Below are 21882 nucleotides of genomic sequence, written 5' to 3'. Positions count from 1 at the left end.
ACTGTACTGAACAGTAAGAGGCAAACGTGAGCCTGTCTCTTACACACTTTCCTGCCCCTTCTCTCACTCCGATTTAACATGGTGTAAATGACACCATTTTGAGTCCAATTTGAATGTTGGGGTTCATGGATACTTGGATGACACCACAGGAGCAGTATGGAGGCTTTTTTTTCTTCCTATTGATCTTTTTTTTCCGTATGAAGAAATTGTCCCCACTCAGTTCAATTGTATTGGGTTAGGGTTAGGGTAAGGCTTTCGTCGAACTATCCTGTTGGAGCTATTTATTTAGTTGTAGTACTTAGTGCTGTTTAGTTTATTATTTTGTTTAGTGAGTATTTAGTTTTTTGGTTATTCTCAGTCAATTTGCTTGATTTCATTATGATTAGATTTCTATTAGTATTCTAGTTTATTATTTGTTTACTTTAGGTGTTTCTTGTTTATTATTTGTGTTTTGTTTCATTTGGGCACGGTAGGGGGGCACCTGAAGTTATATAGGTAGGCTGTCGGTAAGGGACCAGCATGCACCTGGGTGGGCAAATGGTTTTTTACCGGAGCGGGAGAGGCACAGGAATTTTCTTTGTTCTTTGTTTGCTCGCTGTTTGGTTAAATAAACCACGCTTTTCGCAGAAACTGGACATCTGTTTGGACACTATGTTTTTCCCATCCGCGTACACCACAACCCATGGTGCAACAGTGGCCCTTTGATTAGTATAATTCGAAGTTTGATTTGATACGTTTATCTGTTTGACAATCGGCTGCTACATATCCCTTCAACTTCATTGTTGCAGATGACGCAATGCCGCATTTATCCATGAACACAACTCTGTTATAGCAAACATGCAATCTGGGTTTGCTCACCGGCAGAAGCACAATGGAAGCACTTGGAGCCAATTCCAGCTCTAGCAGAGTTTTGTTCAGGTCTTCAGTTGTGAACTCCCGCCGAGGGAACATGGTTGCTAGGGAGAAGTTGCCGTAACGGTTTCCCACTTCCTGAGACATGATCAGCACAAAAACATTAAAAGTGATTAGACATGAAGAGATTTACTAGGTTACACATGTCACACTTCACAGCCAGGCCACACTGGATGCATGAGTGGCGCATGACTTTTTCAAGGAACATCTCAACTTTCTTGAATCTTGTTGTCCTGGGTCTTTACCCTCTGGGTTTTATGCACTTAATGTAAGTCGCTTTGAATAAAAGCGTCAGCTAAATGAAATGTAATGTAATCTTTTTTTTCATTTCAGTGGCCGCATGTTATCAGCTTAGAGTGACCCCACCGCCTGCGTGAAACGTGTGTCAAAGGCTCAAGTCGTGCTGCTCTTAAAGAGTGAATGTCGCCCATCAGCAAAATAGACATTGAAAATGAACAGTTTAAATTAGAATATCTTTTGAATTTGTTACAAAAATAATTTAAAAAAGCACTAATTTCTGTTGACTGAATCCATTCATTCAAGGAACAAGGTTTTATTGTGCAGTTTTTGCACGGCCAGAAGATGCTTGACTTCATAGTATAGTAATTTGAGAACATAAGCCTACTTTTATATGCAGCTATGTAGGAGACCAACCATGTGGGAACAACAGATGTCCAAGAGGTGTAGCAGAACAACATTTTAGCCATCACGCACTGCACGTACACCCAGTTTGGGCCAGACACTACACTACAATTTCATTACTCAGAAATTATGCTGACTGACGTGGAATCATTTGGAAGTTTGACTCAAAAGATTCTGAAATACCTGTCTATTGTTAAAAACTGGTAGGTAATTGGAAAGCTTAATTTTCATGTCTAAATGGAAGAACCCCCTACTCCCACACCACCAACATACAGCCACATACCTTGGTACACATACATACGTACGTAGGATGTGCTCATAATTTATTAATATTAAATAAGACATTCGCAAACATTTCTTTGAGTCACTTCTAGGGTAAATAAAACAACAATTTGTATAGTTTAGATGAAACACTCGTGAAAACATCACTAGGATTATTATATAAAATGTCTCAAGAGATCCCTTTCACCTAAATCTTACACACTCAACCTTTAATAGACGTGTAGGCTTTAAATCAGAAAACAAAGCACTGCGTGGTAAACATCATCCAAATGGTTCAAACCATATGTCTAGTTCTGTGTTTAAAATCCATTTCATGGTTCTGGTGAATGAAGACAGTAAAAACATACAAAAAGAAGAGTGACGACTTATTAGAAATAGATTGGTAAGACAGACCTGAACAGCAAAGTGACGAGCCTCCTGCAGTGTGCTCTGAGAGGGGAACTGGTTGGTGAGAGATGACCCATCTGGGAGGCGGAACTGTATCCTTGCTATGGTACTACATACACAAAACAAATTTGGGGAATACAATTCGCAAACACTGCATCCAACAAAAGTAAGGGATAAAAAAGTTTGACGGTAAAAACCTTAGCTGACTAGTCAAGATGATTGTTTGATATCGTTAAAATTTGTATTGTATTCACTTCAATTTTGATTTAGAAAGCCTACGAGCTGCTACCTGCTTCACACTTTTCAGGGCTCAGATTGCAATGGGACAGGGTCACGTGAGTGGCCAAAGACAAAACCACATATATATATATATATATATATATATATATATTATGGGCTATCACATTATCATACATATTATACCAACCCCTCTGTTAACGTGGTGGGTGATATTTCAAATCTTTCCATATTAATTCAAATGAAGCTCAGTGTAAGTTCAGTCAGGAAGATTTTACACCCATTGGTCGACAACTCCTTGGTCTCTGGACTTTTTACCTCCTCTGCCTGACCAATGTCTCCTTCCTGGCCTCCTGTTCTGCCTGTCGGGCCTGCAGCAGAGCATCTTTAACAGCTTTGTCCTCTTCCTGGGTTTTGGAATAGCGGGCTGCTCTGTCAGCTCGGTCCTGCAGGACAGAGAGGACAGACAGGAGCAACAGATCAAGTTAAATCTGGTAATCTTACATCGATATCAGACTTTTGTATCATTCCAGTTATAGAGCTGACACCTCAATATATATTTGTGACAACACTAGCTTAGAAAGGGCAGATTAAGAAATTATATTATAATAGCTAATAAGGCACATGCTCGATTAAAAGGGTCTCCAAAGCTCTGACTGATACAAAACCAGTACCAAGTCAGTCTAGGATTCCAGGTTAGCAGTTAAAATTTTACAGGGAGGAAATGTGAAGTTTGTATGAATAGCAAATAACAATGAGAGCCAATGAGAAAACAAAAAAAACTTTTATAAAACATGAACAATTAAAAACAATCAACTAGTCCCCTTCCCACCTCTCCGGGGTTGGTGAACTAGCTATGTTGAGGATTCTATAATATTGTTACCCAACATTATCAACTTTTTTGAATGTAATTTCTTATATATCATTTAGCAGCCAGATAGCCGTTTTCCACACTTCCTCAACATTTAAGAAGATAGAGGTTACCATGGCAATTTGAAGTTTGACCCGGTCCCTGGCAGCCTTCTCCTCTGCCTTCTCCCGGTTCCTCTCATCCAGGAGACGCTTAGTCTTATCGTCTTCTTGTTTCTTTTTTAAGTCCTGCACGTCCTTCCCAATCTTCCGCCGCTCCATTTCCTTTCTGATCTCATCCTGAATAATGAAACACACAGGCTGTATTGGCCACAATAATGATGTGCAGTAGTTCAAACTAACATAAGGTACAAATAAAATAAAGCTCTAATGGTCAGTGCTGAGCATTTAATGCTGTGCCTGTGCTTGTATAAACTGAGGTTTACTGCCCAACCTGCTCCAGCAGGTCAGCACTTTTCATTACATAAGACAGTGTGACATACAGTAAAGTGAAGGTTACCAATCACCTCAGTGTTCAATCAGCCTCCTGTTCGTACCCAAACAGACACCACAAAGTCAGTTTAAGAGCTGCTTGTGTAAAATGTATCAAACACAAGCCATTCGGTGCATTTTCAGTGCCTGAGTAAGAAAAGTGCGATAACAGAATTACAGATGCTATGAGCAATTCTCCTCATAGTGTGCACCGTTATTCTAATTGGTGGTAAACACTGTTTTACTTAGAAAAAGAGGAGGGAGCACGTCTTCAAGTGAGCTCAAAAGGATGTAATGTATGTTTTGTACAATTAAAAATGTGTCACCTCACTCCTTAACCAGCAGCAAAATGTTGCTAGGTTGTTGCAGTAAAACACATTAACTTTGATAAAATGCTACGGATATATCCCACCCCCTCCCGCTTCTAACAGGTGAGCCCATATATTTGTTATAAGCCAGTACAAAGACAAAAAGCCTCACCTTTGATTGTTACTTTGCCATCTACAGTACAAAACTCTAAATACTTCCACTTCTCAGATGCTCTGGTGTCATGATTGTCTGCTCAGGATGGCTTTACTTGCTAGCGCCCATCGCAAAACAACGTCAAATTCCTTAACATTATCTTTACCTCTTCTTCTCCTTTCTTCTTTTGCTCTTGTCTCTCCTCCAGTTTTTTGTTTAACCTAACAGAATAGAACAATGTATGATACAATAAACACACTTATCTTGACAATATGACTACAGCACTGCATGGCCTTTCTTTCACTTTTTTTTTTATCATAATTTACCAGCAGAGCAGTTAATGGCCTGGACTTTGAACAAGGGATGCACTATATATCGGTAATGTATCGTCATCGCGATATCAACATGCACGATATACATATCCCCAAAAGCATTTTGAAGTGCGATAAATGACATTCGATGTTCCATGTATTCACACTCTGCATGTCAATATATTTGGCAAATTAGATGGAGCCCTGCTGACCTAGATTATAAATTTAAAGTGTTCAGATCCCATCAATTCCGAGATTCCGTCAATTAATCATTGTCGGAAGAAGAGAATAATGAGGGACAGAGTATTGCAAGACGGCTCAGTCAAGTGTCAGTCAGTCAAATTTAGCCTCCTCCCGACTAAATTCTACTATGGAAACTTCTAGTGATCACGTTTGACCCGGGTCAAATTAATTACTATGAGCGGATGATTTTGTAAAATAATTCCGTATTTTATGATAGTCCCAGAACATGAGGGAAAAGTAAAGGCACACACACAGACTCAGCTTATCTCTCTCTTAGGTATCTTTGTCTCTCTCAGGCTGAGCTGACATCTCTGGCTTTCTAAAGTTTAAATGTTGATTTGTTTGAAATGACACCACAATATCAACACTGATCATCACATATGATCAATACTTTTCTTAATGAGATAAATCTTTCATCAGAGCAGCACGCTCAATCATCAGCTGTCCCACTCTCTCATTTCCTCAAACACACATGTAAACTAAGAGTGGGTAAAACATCCACATTTGTAAACTTAGACAATATATGGAGAGCCTGAGGTGACAACGGAGACGCTCAGTTTAGCTTGACGCAGTTGGTGCAGCGCAAGTGATAGAGACACAGAGAAGAGCAGAAAATTACTGACAGCTTTTCTCAAACAAAAAAATCGATAAAAATCATGATCTGAAAATATACACTGTAAGCGGACTTAGTAGATCTGTGCATGGCTCCCTGGGTGTCTGCCCTGGACTTTGTGGCACCTTCTCCCTAGGGCTGTGGAGCTGTCTGAGGCCCCTGTATTCGTAGCCAGGTGGAATATTCTCTTCAATAAAACCATGTTGTTGGAATGGAAATAATGCATTCCATTTTTTTTTCGTGTCTGCATAGACCACTTACTATATGGTGTCTATGTTAGCAGTGAAACCAAAGCAGAAAGACTTCAACACTCTATAATTAATAATTTGTATATTTATCGCAAGTCATATCGTCTTCACAATATTCAACAAGATTAGAGCATTTGCATGTTTTCTTAAATCGTGCAGCCCTACTATAATCTTTCAATGTCATAAGCTCTTGAGACATTTATACTTTGTTACAGGTAGAATTATGTACCCTGTAATTTAAATCTTGTTCATGAAGTCAGAGTGTAGGCGAGTCAACACTGGTGTTTAGCTGTAGTTAAACCTTTTATTATTGTGAAGTATTTCTAATGTGCGGTAATGCTTGTATACTCATAATAGTGAAAAAAAAAATGTTTTTGCCATAACTTAAGGTTAGCTGTATTTTTTTTCTTTTGGCTGCCATTTTTTGCTTAAAAATATGAAGACTACAGTGTCAACACCTCAATACAGAACACATTTTCTGTCTAGAACAAATATTTGATCTTCTACCTTTGCACTTTAGAGTCCAGGTTTTCCTCACTCTGAGCACAGTGAGTAGCATCATCTGAAGAAGCATTTTCTGCAAGAGTCACTGGGGCATCTTCTGAGCTCAATAGAGGTGCTACACACAACAGAAACACAAAAGGAAAGCACTGCGTTAACTGGCAACTCCACACCTTGTCAGCACAAAGCAAAAAATTATTTCCATATTCACCCTTGAATTCTGTTTGCAATCATTTCTCATCTACTTAACTCAACAAAAACATAAATGCAAAACCTATATTTTGTTCATGAATGGAAGTTAAAGACGTAAGATTTCAGACAGAATAATTATTTTTAAATGTGCAGTTTATCTTGAAGCAAGACATTTATTAGGCACTGAACAACAGTTTCACTGAGTTTGATAGAAAACCAGTATGAAAACCATTTGCCTCTCGCAATGCGACATATCTTGTTCGCATAGAGTTGATCAGGTTATTGATTGTGGCCGGGGGAAATTTGGTCCAGCCCTCACCAATGGCTATGCAAAGTTGCTGGATATTGGCAAAAATCGGAACCTGCTGACGTACACGTCTATCGAAAGCATTAAAAAAATGCTCAATAGGTAACATTTATGCACGCCATGTAAGAATTTGCATGTTTTCAGCTTCCAGGAATTGTGTTTCGCCCTGTGGTCGGGTTGTGCGCCTTCTCCCTTAGGCTCAGGAGCTGTCCGTAATCTCTGTGTCCATAGCCAGGGATTATTTCTCGCAAGACATATAGCCATCGTGATATTCAACAATGTTATTGCATATTGCATGTTTTCCTCATATTGTGCAGCCCTAATCTGGGAAGTGAACAATGCCATAGAAACGGGGCGTTTGCCTAATCAAGTCATAAATGACGGCGAACACTCAGGCAGTCTTTCTTGAGACAATTTCTGACCTTTAATGCAGAAATTCTGCAGTTGTCCAAACCAAACCAGTTGTTTAATCATCTGTCTGGGTAGCTGATATCAGACAATCTCTCAGTTGAGATGCAGGATGTGGTGGTCCTGGGCTGGCGTGACTAAACGTGGTCTGTGGGTGTGAGGCCAGTTGATTGTACTGCAAGATTTTCGGACACGATGATAGAGCCGGCTTATGATAGTGAAAGGAAAATTAAGTTTCTGGGCAGTTCTCTGGAGGGAATCCCTGCAGTTAGCATGCCCAGAGTGGCGTTTTATTGTGAGCAATTCACACTTGTGCAAGAATCATGTTCCTTAATCAGCATCCTGACATACCTCACCTGCCAGGTGGATGGATTCTCTTAGCAAAGGTGAAGTGCTCACTAATACAGTTTAGACTAATTCCTGATCAAACTTTGAGAGAAATAAGTGTTTTGTGTTCAGACAAAAGACTTAGATCTTTGATTTTTGAATCTTTGATTAACATCACTGAACACATCAAGACTGCCTGCTCTCTCTTTAAACACTGAAAAGTGGTAAAGAGCTCAACCATAAGGTTAATAATTAACTCACTTGCCTGTGCCTGTCTCCAAAAACAAGACACAATTTCATATAATCTTCAGGGACCATGCACCAACATCTCTGTGGTACATTGCTCACTTAACAGGCTCCTCCAACTTTTTTAGAGAACACTGAATACGGTGCCTTTTTCACTTCTTCAGTTTAAAAAAGATTGTCTCTCACTGCCAGAACAGCAGGTTTCACTGTGAATAATGATGATTGACACCTCTTTTGGCAGGATGAATGCAGTTCATACACATTATAATTACAGTGAGCTGAAACCTCTTTTCTGGTGTGCATACTGTTGTCACATTATGAACGTAGTTGTGAATAATTACTTTCTTCTTTCTGTTATGCTTACACTTTATTGGAATTTTCATGAATTTGATATAAAAACACAACTAATTTCTCTGACATGTTTTTGTAAGTAAGAAAAAATAAATGAAAGGAAACAGACAATGAGATGTGCTCTTCAGTTACCTAACGAGTGGATTCAGACCTTTTCATTCATTTCACTGAACTACCTATAGTTGCTTTGGCCTAACTCTGAATGTACACACATATTTACTTTAATCTGGTCAAGAGTTAAAAAAATATGATGTATCTGGTTTTGACAAAATGAGTGGCCTTTATTATTGGTAAAAGGATAATTGGTAATAGTTGTCAGGGCCAATGCAGTGGCTGGTTTTCAGGCTTGCTTCCGGAGACAATAACTTGCTGTTGCCACAAGAGGGTGTAAATTAAAGATTACTACAAATAGGCCACATAATGTATGTTGTTAGCACAGGTCTGGGATCAGATTTAAGGAGAGATATCACTTCCACTTATATATTGTTTTATTTAGGTCTATTTTTAGATTAACGGGTCAAGCAGTGCTTGAGACTTCCTTGCCCTGACAGCCGACTCCATCTCAGTGCAGATGTTACACCAAATCTAAACAGGATCGGAGTGATCCAGGCTCACTCACCTTTTGCACTTCCTGATACTGCTGCAAGAACTGTGGCTTCTGCTGCTGACCTGACGGCCTTTGCGGTAGCTGAGGCTACAGCTGATTCTGTGCTTTTCTGTGAGCTGGTCTCCACAGGAGTACTTGCCTCTGGAAACACTGTGGCACCTCCAATCTGATCAGTATGCATCTGTTAGATGACGGGGAGGAAGATCATTACCCGAAAGAACATCATGTATATTCTGTAGCTCAGATTTTGAAGGATCTTGTCCAAGTCCTTAGAAATTAATACAGTGTATGCAAAATGCAATTAGGAACATTGGGACATTATATCATGATGTAAATGTAAGATTGCCCAATGGCCACTGAACCAAAAATGAATTAAACAATAGAGGAATGTTAAGAAAAGATCAAGTTTGTCATCACTGGTATGTTACATGAACCTAGTTTGTGAGGCCACAGAGACCTTAACCTTTGGCTACCGAATCAAAGCAGTTACTCCTTGAGTTCAAGTGAATGTTTGTGCCAAATGAGACAACCCAGAAACACAAGGTCTCCAGCTACTGGCTGGAAAATAAATCATGACAGCAGTTGTCACATTTAAAATAAGTGATCACAGAGGTTGTTAACAACAGTTCAACATATGTGTTACCATCTAAATGAGGTCCTGCATTTATGGTGTAAAAACAGGAAAATGTCTGTATCCAAAATAATGTTAGAAATGTACCTGCAGGAGATTTTCTTTTTTCACTAAAACATTTCCATTGCACATTGCAACAAACACACAAATTTGTGCTAGATAAAAATAATGGAAAACAGTAGTGAGATCCCTGATAACTGCTTAGAATCCAACTTTTGTGCCCATACCTGATTAACTCTGTTGATTCTTTTCATCAGTTCTTCGGCGGACAAACTCCCAGCGATGACCTCCAGAGGAATTCCATTCTCCCCAATAAAGAAGCAAGAGGGAATGCAAACTACTGGATCTTCATACAGGGGGAAAGCTTAAGGAAAAAGCCCCCAACAAATATTTTAATACTGACTTTTAACATAGAAGTTTCTGCATTGTCGCATCTTTTTTTTAATGCATCCTCCAGCCTGGGAAGCTGGCAACCGGTTTCATGGTCTATCACAGGCCAGAAGCACTGTTCTGGTCCTTATTAAAAACAAGTATGTCATGTGGGGTTGTGTCAACAGTATATATTGTCCTAGTGAATACAGGAATGCAAGAAATATCCTTTCTCAGAGATGAAACAATAAATACACAAAAAAAATTCTGTTGAGTTCCACAAAAGTTCCACCCAAGAGGAATGGCCGACCAAAGGATACAGAACTGGGAGAACTGCATACATGCTTCACTGTTGAAAAAAAAAGACAACATTGTGTATATAGTATACATATTAGCATGTCTATTCTTTAAATTATTGAAATCAAACACGTATTAGATTGATCGCAGGTAATAGGTTGTGGATTTGAGCAAAATGTATAAGTTATTTGTTTTGCTGAGAATCACAGAATATTTAAATAATAATATCAAGAAGAAGAAGTATAAGGAAGTATAAGATGGTCTTCCTAATATTGGGCATAGATATTTTAGCTAGTTGTAAAGACAGGTCAGCTCAATTCAAGCTTTGGGCATATGCAGTACATAATATATATACCAGTTTCCTACAGGTCCAACAGAAAGAAGTGTGAAGGGTAGTCAAAATCAACATGTATTAATAGTGAGGGGTAGATGGTTTGGATTTGTCTCAGGTGGTCACTGTTACAAGATACGTGCAGTTAGATACTTGTTTTTCCCAATTAGGGATAAAAGAAATCTGCACATGTTGCTGAAAAAGATTTGCTTTGTAACATACTTCTGGATTTGCCATTAAAGAAAGAGGTGAGTTAACTTAAATTGGAAAAAAGGGTGCCTGATAAAAAAATTTTTTTTAAAGACCAGTGAAATTGGGTAAAATATTATGGCATTCAAATAAGATTAAATTTCGGTTTACCATCTAATGAGTAAATATTTTCTAGAAAAAAACTCCTCAGGCACCAATGATTCAGAACAACGAAGATCAACATCATGCTTTACTTCTGCAAGACAGCAGTGGTGAGTGCTGGAAACATCTTGACAGTGACTTTCCCTGCACACAAAACTTCATTAGATACACTGTGCATGTAGTGAGTTCATTATACCTCTTGGCATCGACATTAATGGCCACACAGCAGTTGAGTGCTGCCTCTGAGACTGTGTGGTCCTCCCAGCTGGACATCAGCAGTGCGGACTGTTCATCTTCGCCTGAGAAGACAGTGACAGTGTTGACACTACCCATTCATTAAAACACCCTGTCACGTAATGGTGGAACAGCTGACGAACTGCTACTGCTGCCTATGATGCAATAATGGCCCAGCACAAAGTAATAACATTTACCTGGCTATGGTATCACTTCAAGTGTGAACCGACTGTATCCACCCTGCCAGGGGGTACTATCAATTATGACTAACATATTTGTAGCTGATGTGACGTAGCCTGTGCTCTTTGGAGTGAAGTTAATCTGGCAGGGTTAATAAAGACAACAGACTATGCCACAGACCATCCGTAGCCAACAGCACAGGCTAGCATCGTGTTTTTTTTTACTACGTTTGACATCTTGTTTTCGTTGTCACGATGTGACGACACTCCTTGTATCCTTTACAGCTGGTCGAACATGCTAACTTGCTAATGGTAAGCTGACTGGCACCCTATTACTTGTTACCTATACAAGCTAGCGATAGCATCAGGCTAACTGACAAACACACACACATACGTTACCAGTAATGACGACGACAAAAACGAAGCCCCGCTGCTTAGCTGAGTTAATGGCAGCAGAAATCGAGCCTTCGAACCAAAGCATGTTTCCGATCTGTGTTTTCTGCCGCTGCTGTGGTGACGATGTCGGCCAGCTAACCTAAATGTGACATGGGTTCAGGAAGCTCAGTCTGAGGCTGAGACATTGAACAAGTATTATACGGTGCCGCGCTCAGCTCTACAGCACTAATATCCACTGTGGCAACTTGCGGTATTATAACAACTAAACAGCGTCAAAACAGCGTCGTCACCACAGTTGAAAACACATGAAAAAGAAACCAAAACTGTTAACGTGGAACCTCCAGTTATTCAATTAGTCTTAATATTGTGTATTTATGATCTATGGGGTTTAATCGTCACTAATCTCCCTCACAGCCCAAAGAGCTTGGTGTCCCCTGGTGGAAGCAAACTCTCTCTGTATTATAGTTAGGAACGATTGAATAAATGACTCAATGCGAACCCAGTTCACACATTAGGATGTCGTGTACTATGATTTGCTTGTCTATTGTTTGCCTTTGATCTCAAACTTTTTTTTTTATCGAGTAACTGACATGAAGTAGGTGCTATAACTACATTCATATTCTTCAGTGTAGTTAAATGACGTTTTGATTCGACCATTGTCTCATTATTTGGTGCAAATGATCACATTCATTTATCATATTTTATGGCTTAAACAATGTCAGTGTGATGTATGTAAAAAGGTCCTGCACACCAGATGGCGCTATATTCTGTTGCGTGGCTTTTTAGAGCCACTTTGAGTTTCACTTTTGATTCAGAGCTCAGCCACTACGAGGAACTGCTGCTTTATTCTCCATTTTCTCTCTGCCTCAGGACACTTTAACAGGAACTCAAAGCAAAAAAATCTTCATAAAACGGGTAGGTAGAGCTGTCCTCTGTTAGTTTAAGATTGACAAAAAACTTTTTAATTTGACATACTTAAACGGAATCTCGTTCTTGTCGGCCAGGTTATGACTCGAATGAACTGGCCGATAAACGAAAAGTTAGGAGTGCTCCAGTACTTGAGGATACTCAGTATCTAGACGGTTGCTAACATGATTGTTTTTACTGTCAGATGGACAGTGCTATGAAGGAAGACAATCAGTTCGAGGAGGCCAAGAAAGAGCTGGAGACATGGAAGGTAAGATCAAGTCAGAAATGCCATTTCAACCCCTTATTATTGATCAAAATGTTATGTTTGTCACTGTAAATGGAGTAATCCTCCATCATCATCCATCTTTCTCCATGTCTTCTTAAAAACCTCCAAATGGTGAAGCTTTTCTCCCTCTTCCTGTTTTGTCTCTTAAGACTAAAGTGGAGAGAGTTGATGATGTCAAATCCAGGCTCATAATGGAAAAACTGGAAGAAGATGAAGCCAAGAAAATTGCCAAGTCGGAGATGACAGCTTTGGTCAAAGAGGGAGCTGAGTGTGTGGAGGACTTCAGTCAGAGAATGAGTGCAGTAAAGGTAGAGTTATTATCAAGTGTGTAACATTTACAGAACAAGCTGCTTGGGAGAAGTGAAGTGGAAGAACAAAGATGTAATTTCTACATATTTGTATTTGATTCTTTCATTCAGGAGGAAATCCTGAAACTTTCTAAACGCAAATCGGATTTGCTGGATAAATTGAGGGGATGTCAGGCTGAACTGCAGAATAAGAGGGCAGAGTCCACCAAACTGAAGCAGAAATTCAAGGTGAAAGTCCTCAGGATAGCCCACCGGCTTGGAATCGACTGCTGCACAATTGTACTCCAAAATATGACGTGATAATAGACCAATACTTTGAAATATCAAAAAAAAATAAACATTATTATTGTGCTGTACTGCTATTCAGATCTATGCCCAGATTCCAGACACAGAGGTAAGGTTCAGCGCTCAGGACAAAGAGGAAAGTGATGATGGCAGTCAGCCAATCAGAGGAGTGTTCATCATCAACCAGAGATCCACTTTGCTTCTGCAGGGAGGAGATGCACTTATCACCTTCGAGGAGGAGAAAGGTACACATGACCTGATCTGTTAGTGTGAGAGAATATAACAGAGTTGTTTTGCTTTTCACCTGTGTATGTGGATAATAATTAAACCAAAAGCCTATCCGGGTGTTCTTGACTGACTGGTTGTCACATACACATACTACCAAATACACATTGAAGAGAAGAAGATAATGAGTTCACAGTGAGACTGAAATCAAAATACTGAAAGCAAACTTAAGCATAAGATTTGCTTGACTTTGACTTTCTTTCATAAGGATCGAGAGTTGTAAGCAGAAAACAGATTGTGGTGACAGACTGCTAAAACTTTTGTGATTGTGTTATCCATGTCTCTTGATGGCAAGACAAGCACACAAAACTCACTTCAGTGGTCATTCAAATCATTCTTCCCTGTGTTGCAGTAATTTCCCTAAAAGTAAATATTGTGGAACCTTTATTGGCTCCAACATGATCCTCTTAGTTTTCGTTTCTATGGTTTGAAGGTCACACACAGTGACACCTAAATCCAAGCACCTAATAGTCTTTGCAGATTTTATTTCAGAGTGACACAGACACACCATTGTATACTCAAGTATAAATTCTCACAACAGTGTAGGCTACTTGCATTAACTATGGTATTGGCCATGTGTCAAATATGCCCAAGTATACACCAGGCTTAACCCCTGTTTGTCTTGTATAAAGATGAGTCACCTCCCTTGATTGCTGTCTTATTTAAGCTTATCATGTGTAAATTATTCAAAAACATACACAAAAAAAATATATAAAATATATGATATAATATATCAGTCACTAGTTATGCTATATATAAATAATGTTGAGTTAAAGATAATGGCTTAACTAGAAATGTCGGTTAATGTATACAAGATTTTAAACAATATAGCAGCAAACTTTTTTTCTAATTTAAAGATATAGTATAAGCAAGGTCATGTGAGTCCCTCCTTGTGAAACCGCGGACTGCAGGCATACAAAGTAAATTCATGATCCACACAACAAGAACAGTAGGAGTTGTGTCGGGAGGGAGTTCAGTAGTTTGGTCTGATGCGCTGGTGCAGCAGCTAGTGACGAATAGTGCGTGTGCGTGTGCGTGTGTGTGTGTGTGTGTGTGTGTGTGTGTGTGTGTGTGTGTGTGTGTGTGTGTGTGTGTGTGTGTGTGTGTGTGTGTGTGTGTGTGTGTGTGTGTGTGTAATGTTTAATTGATCATAAACTTATACTTAGAATGATTTAACATTTCTTTGGACATAGGTAAATCAAATCACCTGTCACTGTTCAGTGTGATAATTCCACCAGCAAGGGGTGCTGCTGTGAACATGCATCAGAACATAAAAATGCTTTCCCATGAACAAACAAACTTGGCCAGTGATCTCATTTGGGACAGACTGAGTGTCATTTGGCAATGCTGAAAATATACAAAAGTGGGACCAAAGCCAGACTTGAACCACATCATATATCACATACATATACATCACATACTGTGATGAGTATATCTGTTATGTTTTCTCTCCTCCAGTGGCCTCTCAGATCCTGAAGATTGCCAAGTGCACTGTGTCCTCGGAGGGCATGAGTCTCAATGTGAAACCAAAACGCATAACCATGGATCCTGCTGTGAAGTTTGAGGTACATTCTTCCTGTGATAAGTAGTATCACAGGAACACAGACACACACACTCACACTCACACTCACACTCACACTCACACTCACACTCTCACACTCACACCCACTCTGTATGTGGATATAGTTCCCAAAGCTAAGACTTGGCCAAGTCTTTAAGACAGCAAAAGTTTTGATTACAGAAAATTTGTTTTTTTGTGAAATCTGTCAGATACTAACCTGAATCCAACTGACTTGTATTTAATGCATAAAATTGTGTCTTTAGAAATTTAGTTAAATAATACACTAAAATCAAATTTACAAAAGTATTCAGACCCCTTGCCATGGCATCACAGACTTTGGTCACATCCATCCTGTTTTGATTAAATTACGTATTACTTATTACAGGGCTTTGCTTCATCTGCAACAGTGAAGTTAAAACACATCGCTTGTCATAATCTCTGGGAAGAACTTCTGTCTGCCGGAGTGTGTGTGTCCGTATGTGTGTATGAGTCTGTGTGTGTGTCCTCGTCTCTGTCCCTCTTCACACACAAACTGGTAATCCCATGGGATATTCACCATCTCTTATATTCTAAAATTTTAATCGATGATGTCGCATCATGACTGCGATTGTTAGGGTCAGTTCAACACAGATATTCTGACTCTGTGCGTCACGTTACGTTACACGTGTATCCTAAACTCTAGAGCAAATCAAACAAACACAGAGTAAACGTCATTCTTGTACGTGTCCTAATAACTAGTGATCAGTGATTGCGCAGGTCAGAGGAGGAAGCAGTGTCCGACAGAGACATACAGGAAGACCGGACCTTTAATGAGCGTCTGTCCTGATCCTGAAGCAGAGATGGCAGAGTCGTCCACTTCTATGCAGGAGCTCAAACATTAGCATGTGCTCCTTCTACACTCTGTGCTGTGTGGGTCAGCCTAACTTGATGAGGTTGTAACCTTATTCCAACCACATGATTGGTTCGGCGCGGCGCTATTCACATTATCATTGCCTGTTAGTGTTGTCTAACAAAACATAGATGGAATGAGTTATATCGACGTTATATCGACACGTCTTAAATGCTACTGAATAAAAAGTAATATTGCGATAATTATCTCTGTCGTTTTATCGCCCCGACCTGATTATCCCATAAAGTCACTGGTTCCATCCGTATCTCCCCCATTCCATTTGTGTTCTTGACCAAAATACTGAACCACAAATTGTCCCTGACGGCTGAGACTTTATTGTGTGAATAATGTTTGATTAAGTGTTACACATAGATGAACTTTATGAATGTATATGTGAACAAGTGAATTTCAATTTCTTTGAGTGATGATCAAGACTAGAAAAGGATTTCTGGGGCCGATTGCTTCAAATACTGTAAGCCGATACCGATTAGGGGGTCCATCGCCTTAGGTGATTTAAGTGACCACTTGTGATCTGCTTTCTGTTCCCCATTCTATATGCAAATAAACACTACAGGGCTGGATCCTACACAGAATTTGGTTAAAGTTCGGAGTAAACTTTAGTCTGTGCCATTTTAATCTGCCAATCACGTTTATTTAATACGCCCTGTCAGAATTTACTGATTTCTGAATTGCTGGTTGGACATAGGGGTGAGTTTAAGATAGCTATTCCCTGATTAAATTTGAACTGAATGATCAGGTATCGATTCATAAAAAGGATTGATCTTTTGATATAAACCTTTTTCCCTCATATCTTCTCTCCTCTCTCATCTCTCATGGAACGAGATGGAGTCAGGGCGTAGTGCTCTCACACACACACTCAGGTGCCTAGGTGGGAAATAAGTCGTGGGTTTGATGCTGCCTTCAGGTGCTGTCGAAAAACCCATAACGTTACACAGAGAACAACCAAGCCAAAGTTTCCCCGTGTGCACAGTTTGTCCATTTACTAAAGAAATCCAGGCTGTTTTTTTATACATATTTTAAGTGAATAATCCCTGTATAATTTTCAGTGTTGTGTTTAATTGTAGCCTTGTCCGTTCATAGCTTCTTTACTGGAACTCATCACCTGTATATGCACCTCCACGCAGACGTAAACAAGTTTTGCGGCGCTCGTTTGTTCATAGCAGGCTGTCAGCACATCCTGGCCCTGAGCCAAATGTGTTGTGGTTCCTCTATGCCAGAAACTGTACGCTAGAGTGCGTCGAATGGGATTACGACCAGAATTGACGTCACAGTCAGTCTAGGACCCCCCCCCCCGGTCTCCGGCTGCATTGTACCCATGCTTGGGCGCTCGCTCAGCGGACAGCCTCTCCTGCGATGCCCAGCGGCGAAGCGGAGGAGGAGGGGGGGGGGGGGAGAGCTGCGCCTTATAACTTTTGTGGCCCGTACAGATTTGCTCCACGCACCCCGAGCTGCACGAACCGGTGCCGGTCACAAGCAGCTCGTTGCCACCTCCGTCTCTCGCTTTAAAATAAACTCTTTCCCGGGGTCAATATGAGGAGAGCTGTTTTAAATGATCCTCGTGGTATTTGACCAAAAAATGTTACAGACATTTCATTAAGACCCCAAGGAGCCGTATCAATTGTGGTACAATGAGCATAATATGTCCCCTTTAAACAGAGCTATAGACTCAGTGATCAGTATCGGCCAATACTACTTCCAACGATTTGTGATTGGACCCAAAAATCCTTATCGGTCCACCCTTACTCATGATAGAATCCCCCACTATATATGCAAATAAACTCAAACATCACACCTTTCGCAAAGATGAAAAATCGAAAAAAAGAAATGTTTTGAACTACAAGAAGGCTCAATAATTAAGAATTGATAGATAGACAGCGTTTCTCAAAGTTTATAAAGTTTATCTTCACTCACAGCTCTTCAAAGCGCACAATTTTAAAGGGAGTCTGATGATACTGCTGAACACAGACATTTGCTGCTTTAATGGGAGCACAAACATGTCATTGGCATCACAGAGAAGCAAATGGTGATCAGCCACCTGGTAAACTGCCAGACCGGCAATGGTCACGAGGCACCCATTGTCATGTTTAATCAATACTGCGCATGTGCAACTCTCAACAGAGATGAGAACAGAAACAAGATGCGTCGCTCATCAGCTACTTCCAGCATCAGCTCCAGGAAAAAAAATTATAATTTAAAACGAGTGAGACATCTCAATTCCTTCTCATCTCTGTTGAGAGTTGAATGTTTTGCCGTCTCTTATTAGCTCCTCTCGGCTTTTTATAAAGATCAAGATCAAACTGATCAGAGAGAAAATGGCCAATACTAATCAGTAGTTGATCAATCAGAGCACCCTTAATATAAATACAGACCATTTACCATTAGATTGGAATCTACCTGTAGAAAACTTTATTGGTTGGACATAGTTTCAAAGGGCAGTCTTATATTAGGAGTTAAGTTTAGAACCGAGGGAGGGATGAATGTATTATTGTAGCATTAGAGGATCTGTCCAGAAGAATGAGATAAATGGCCGAAATTCAGTTGTGCTTAAATTGCAGATATACCCAAGAAGACTGGAAGCTGTAATGACTACTTAAGAGGTTTGGTTTTGTGTCTGAGAGATTGTAGTTTTAGATTTTTTCCATTAAATGGTCTAGTCTGTGAAGGGATCTGAAACTTTCTAAAGCCACTGTAAGTCTTGAAGCAGTGGTAATGTATGTCCCTGTATATCTTAGTCTATTTTGATCATTTATTTCAGTGTTGCATATTGTATTGTATCCATTCTGTCCTCAACCAACAGAATGAAGGGTCATACCCCTCTCCTTAATATCAATACTGATTTACAGACAAATTTAACTATGTGTCATCCTGTAATTTAATAACCTACTGTAAATATGGTTTTGTTAACACTCTACTGCTAGTACTTGTGCTAACTCCCCTTTAATGTGTGTGCTGTCATCAATGTAGGTCCACCTTGATGTCTCTAGAAAGGACCTCAAGGTTTCCAACATCCCTCCTTCCATGCCAGAGGAGAGAATGAGGGACCGACTGGAGATAAGTTTCTCTAGGCCCAGCAGAGGAGGAGGAGAGGTGGAGGAGGTGGAGTACGATAAGAACACCGGGACAGGACTCATCACCTTTCTTCACCCTGGAGGTACAGCTTTCTTATCCAAACTTTCTAAGACAATGCAAACTGCAGTGCAACTAAGGGTGGAGCTGGAGATATAGTGGATGTTCCTGTTGGAAACGCTATGTTGTAGCTTTTGGCCTGCCTTTAAAAAAAGCCCAGTGTGCTCTGATTGGTTACATCAGAGCACACTGGGTTACACTTACATTGTGCACACCTCTGTCCCTAGCGTCAGAGTTTTCTCCACAGTGGAGACATTGTTAGTGCCAGCAGGGCATCAAACCCTCTGCATCGAAGTGGACAAGTTCATTTCTTTGAATTAAAAAATCAAAAAAAATGTAATACGTAAACACTGTGTGTGTGTGCGTGTGTGCGTGTGTGTGTGTGTGTGTGTGTGTGTGTGTGTGTGTGTGTGTGTGTGTGTGTGTGTGTGTGTGTGTGTGTGTGTGTGTGTGTGTGTGTGTGTGTGTGTGTGTGTGTGTGTGTGTGTGTGTGTGTGTGTGTGTGTGTGTGTGTGTGTGTGTGTGTGTGTGTACAGTTGCTGAGTTCCTGGCCCTGAGAGGGAGATACCTAGTGGACCTGAATTCTGAAGTGAATGCTCAGGTGGGACCTGTTTACAAACATCAGCTGCGTAAGTTCCAGGTAAGAAACATCAGTGAGACTTGTTACTGTCGCCTGTATTCCTCCTGCAGAGAAGAACTGATCTACCCTTCTTGGTCTATCGCATGTTAAAAACGTCCTACTTACTTGTGGAAAATCCTGCGTAGGATATCCTGATGTTTTCTCACATCTGCCACATCGGTACCTCCGGCCTGTCTGCGGACTTTATACCAGAGGGCCAGGCAGAGAAAGTACAGAGGCTCTTATTACGAGTGTGTGTCAGAAAGCAGCTTAAGATACAAAACCCCTTCTTTCATTTGAAGAGGTTTTAAAAACACATCCTCAGCACATTGTAAAAACCAGACACTGTGCACGTACTGCTTTAGTCCTTTACCATATAAACAGAATAATACATTTCCAAATTTAACATAATTTAAAATAATATGATAATTGGCCCTGTTGCACTATACAGATGCCTTGGCTGGTTTCCTACCAAAACAGTTGACATGTTCCCATCCAGTAACCATGTTGTTTAAATAGCCAAGAGCATGTTGGTCCTAAAATTAGGTGTGGTCATTTGCATTGTTGGATTGTTGATATCTTGAGGCAGTGAAATAGATTGGCCAACAAATACCCTGTCAGAAGTGCAGTATTTTACTGTCAAAGCTCATTATCTGGCTGTTAAAGGTAATGAGAGATGGTACAACGACACTCTGAGTGGCTTATTGTATATTTTACCCAAAACACACCCATGGTTAATTAAGAGACAAACTGCAACCCCTTGAACTTTTAAATCATGAGCCTGTCACATTCTTTTCCACAATTAAACCCCTGAAGTAGATTTGAACACCTAATAAATTAACCTGCTCCGTGTGCTTCAAGCCAAGTTCACAACCCACAATTTTCACTGAGTGGCAATGGGGGGGAGTCAGATATTACACGATATTTCACCAGCAGAAACCCTGACTTGTCTCTAAACTACATTTAACCACAAAAGCACTTAAGAGTAGAAACAATCTGTACGGAAAGCCAAACAGTCCAAACACTCAATTTGTAACATGCATACTACATGTTAACAAGACGATGACAACACATTGTAGACGCGCAACGTTACAAATGTGTGAACCCTAAGCAACATGTTGACAAAGCGTTGGTGACATTTGATCTTAGACCCATTCAAATTAGCCACTGGCAACTGTTATTAGTCTGAAGTGACGAGCTCATTGATCAAATATCAATCATCTTTTGTCATCTTGACATGACCTCAGTAATAATACTCAACAAAACTCTGAGGAAGCTGTGGAACAAACAGTGATGTTTGTGATTCCTTACAGACCTTCTGTGGCTCTCCGAAACGAACCATCCTCCTGACTGACATCAAGGACATCAAGGACATCATGGACGAGGAGGACGTGCAGGACGTAATAGAGTTGCACTTCCAGAATCCCAAAAACCGTGGGGGTGAGATAGAGAGCATCAAGTACGTATCTGGGGGGAAGGCTCTTCAGGCCTTTTTCTGTGGTGATGCTGGGAAGAGAGAAGACTGATATTTCACCAGCAGGGGCAAAACCAAGAGACAGCTACAAAATGTAAAACCAGTCTCCTAACGTTGTTAGAAACAGAAATGTTTATGATTATAATCTAAGAGTAGCTCGTTGAAAATCTATAATGCCCAAATTAAATAGAAGAATTTGGAAAAATTTGTTGATTCTGAGAGTAAAATGAAAAAATGAAGTAATTGAATCTCTGTGTTAAAATAGAGTAACAGTTTCCCTAAGCACTTGACTGTGACATGCTCCACCTTGTCCCACAATTCTGACACATTTAATAAGGAGAGTAGGGAATTATGTCTACTTCCTAAACGATGTAAAATGTGTTATGACATGTTTCATTAATTCAATTTTGTGTTTGCTTACTCACAAATACAATGTTTGAAGGGGAAATGCTCTTTTGCAGTTAATAAGGTTGGGGCTGTCAGAAGACACAGCCTCACATGAGAGGTTCTGGTAGTTACAGAAGGCTGCTTGTCCTCTATCTGTATAATCATGCTAAAGTGTAAAAAAAATTCAGCCCTTGCACTATTAGCCTTCATATAAATCTGTGTTGCTTTCACATCGACCGGTTATCTGTCTGTATATATGATAACAGGTTTAAAATTGTTACTATGCTCTTCTCTTCTTCACTGGGCTTATTAAAATTTCTAAATCAA

General features: G+C 40.0%; 2 protein-coding genes across 2 annotated transcripts in view; one reads left to right on the top strand and one right to left on the bottom strand.

Annotated features, from left to right (window-relative positions):
- The window catches only part of ubxn4 (UBX domain protein 4), a 17551-nt gene extending 5918 nt beyond the window's left edge, over positions 1–11633 (bottom strand). Inside the window, exons 1-11 of the mRNA XM_062402435.1 lie at positions 11409–11633; positions 10793–10895; positions 9938–9966; positions 9476–9594; positions 8630–8798; positions 6186–6297; positions 4430–4484; positions 3445–3609; positions 2779–2906; positions 2230–2332; positions 859–990 (exon numbers count right to left, since the gene is read on the bottom strand). Of these exons, the coding sequence (XP_062258419.1) occupies positions 859–990; positions 2230–2332; positions 2779–2906; positions 3445–3609; positions 4430–4484; positions 6186–6297; positions 8630–8798; positions 9476–9594; positions 9938–9966; positions 10793–10895; positions 11409–11490 (1197 nt within the window). The 5' untranslated portion in view covers positions 11491–11633. The remainder of the gene's footprint in view (positions 1–858; positions 991–2229; positions 2333–2778; positions 2907–3444; positions 3610–4429; positions 4485–6185; positions 6298–8629; positions 8799–9475; positions 9595–9937; positions 9967–10792; positions 10896–11408) is intronic.
- nmi (N-myc (and STAT) interactor) lies at positions 11198–21882 on the top strand. The gene is made up of 10 exons (XM_062402436.1): positions 11198–11321; positions 12276–12320; positions 12517–12582; positions 12750–12908; positions 13020–13136; positions 13276–13438; positions 14937–15043; positions 18914–19100; positions 19612–19715; positions 21008–21882. Exons 1-10 carry the CDS (start codon positions 11319–11321, stop codon positions 21218–21220), a joined length of 1164 nt encoding a protein of 387 aa, XP_062258420.1. The 5' UTR covers positions 11198–11318; the 3' UTR covers positions 21221–21882.

Source organism: Platichthys flesus, chromosome 13 (assembly GCF_949316205.1).
Source record: "Platichthys flesus chromosome 13, fPlaFle2.1, whole genome shotgun sequence".
NCBI lineage: Eukaryota > Metazoa > Chordata > Actinopteri > Pleuronectiformes > Pleuronectidae > Platichthys > Platichthys flesus.
This window is presented reverse-complemented; position numbering and strand designations above follow the sequence as displayed.

Bases quoted from the DNA above. Each gene is read 5' to 3' on its own strand.
- nmi (XM_062402436.1), top strand. The intron at 13,137-13,275 runs GTGAAAGTCCTC...ACTGCTATTCAG, and splicing joins AACTGAAGCAGAAATTCAAG to ATCTATGCCCAGATTCCAGA. The intron at 19,716-21,007 runs GTAAGAAACATC...GATTCCTTACAG, and splicing joins ATCAGCTGCGTAAGTTCCAG to ACCTTCTGTGGCTCTCCGAA.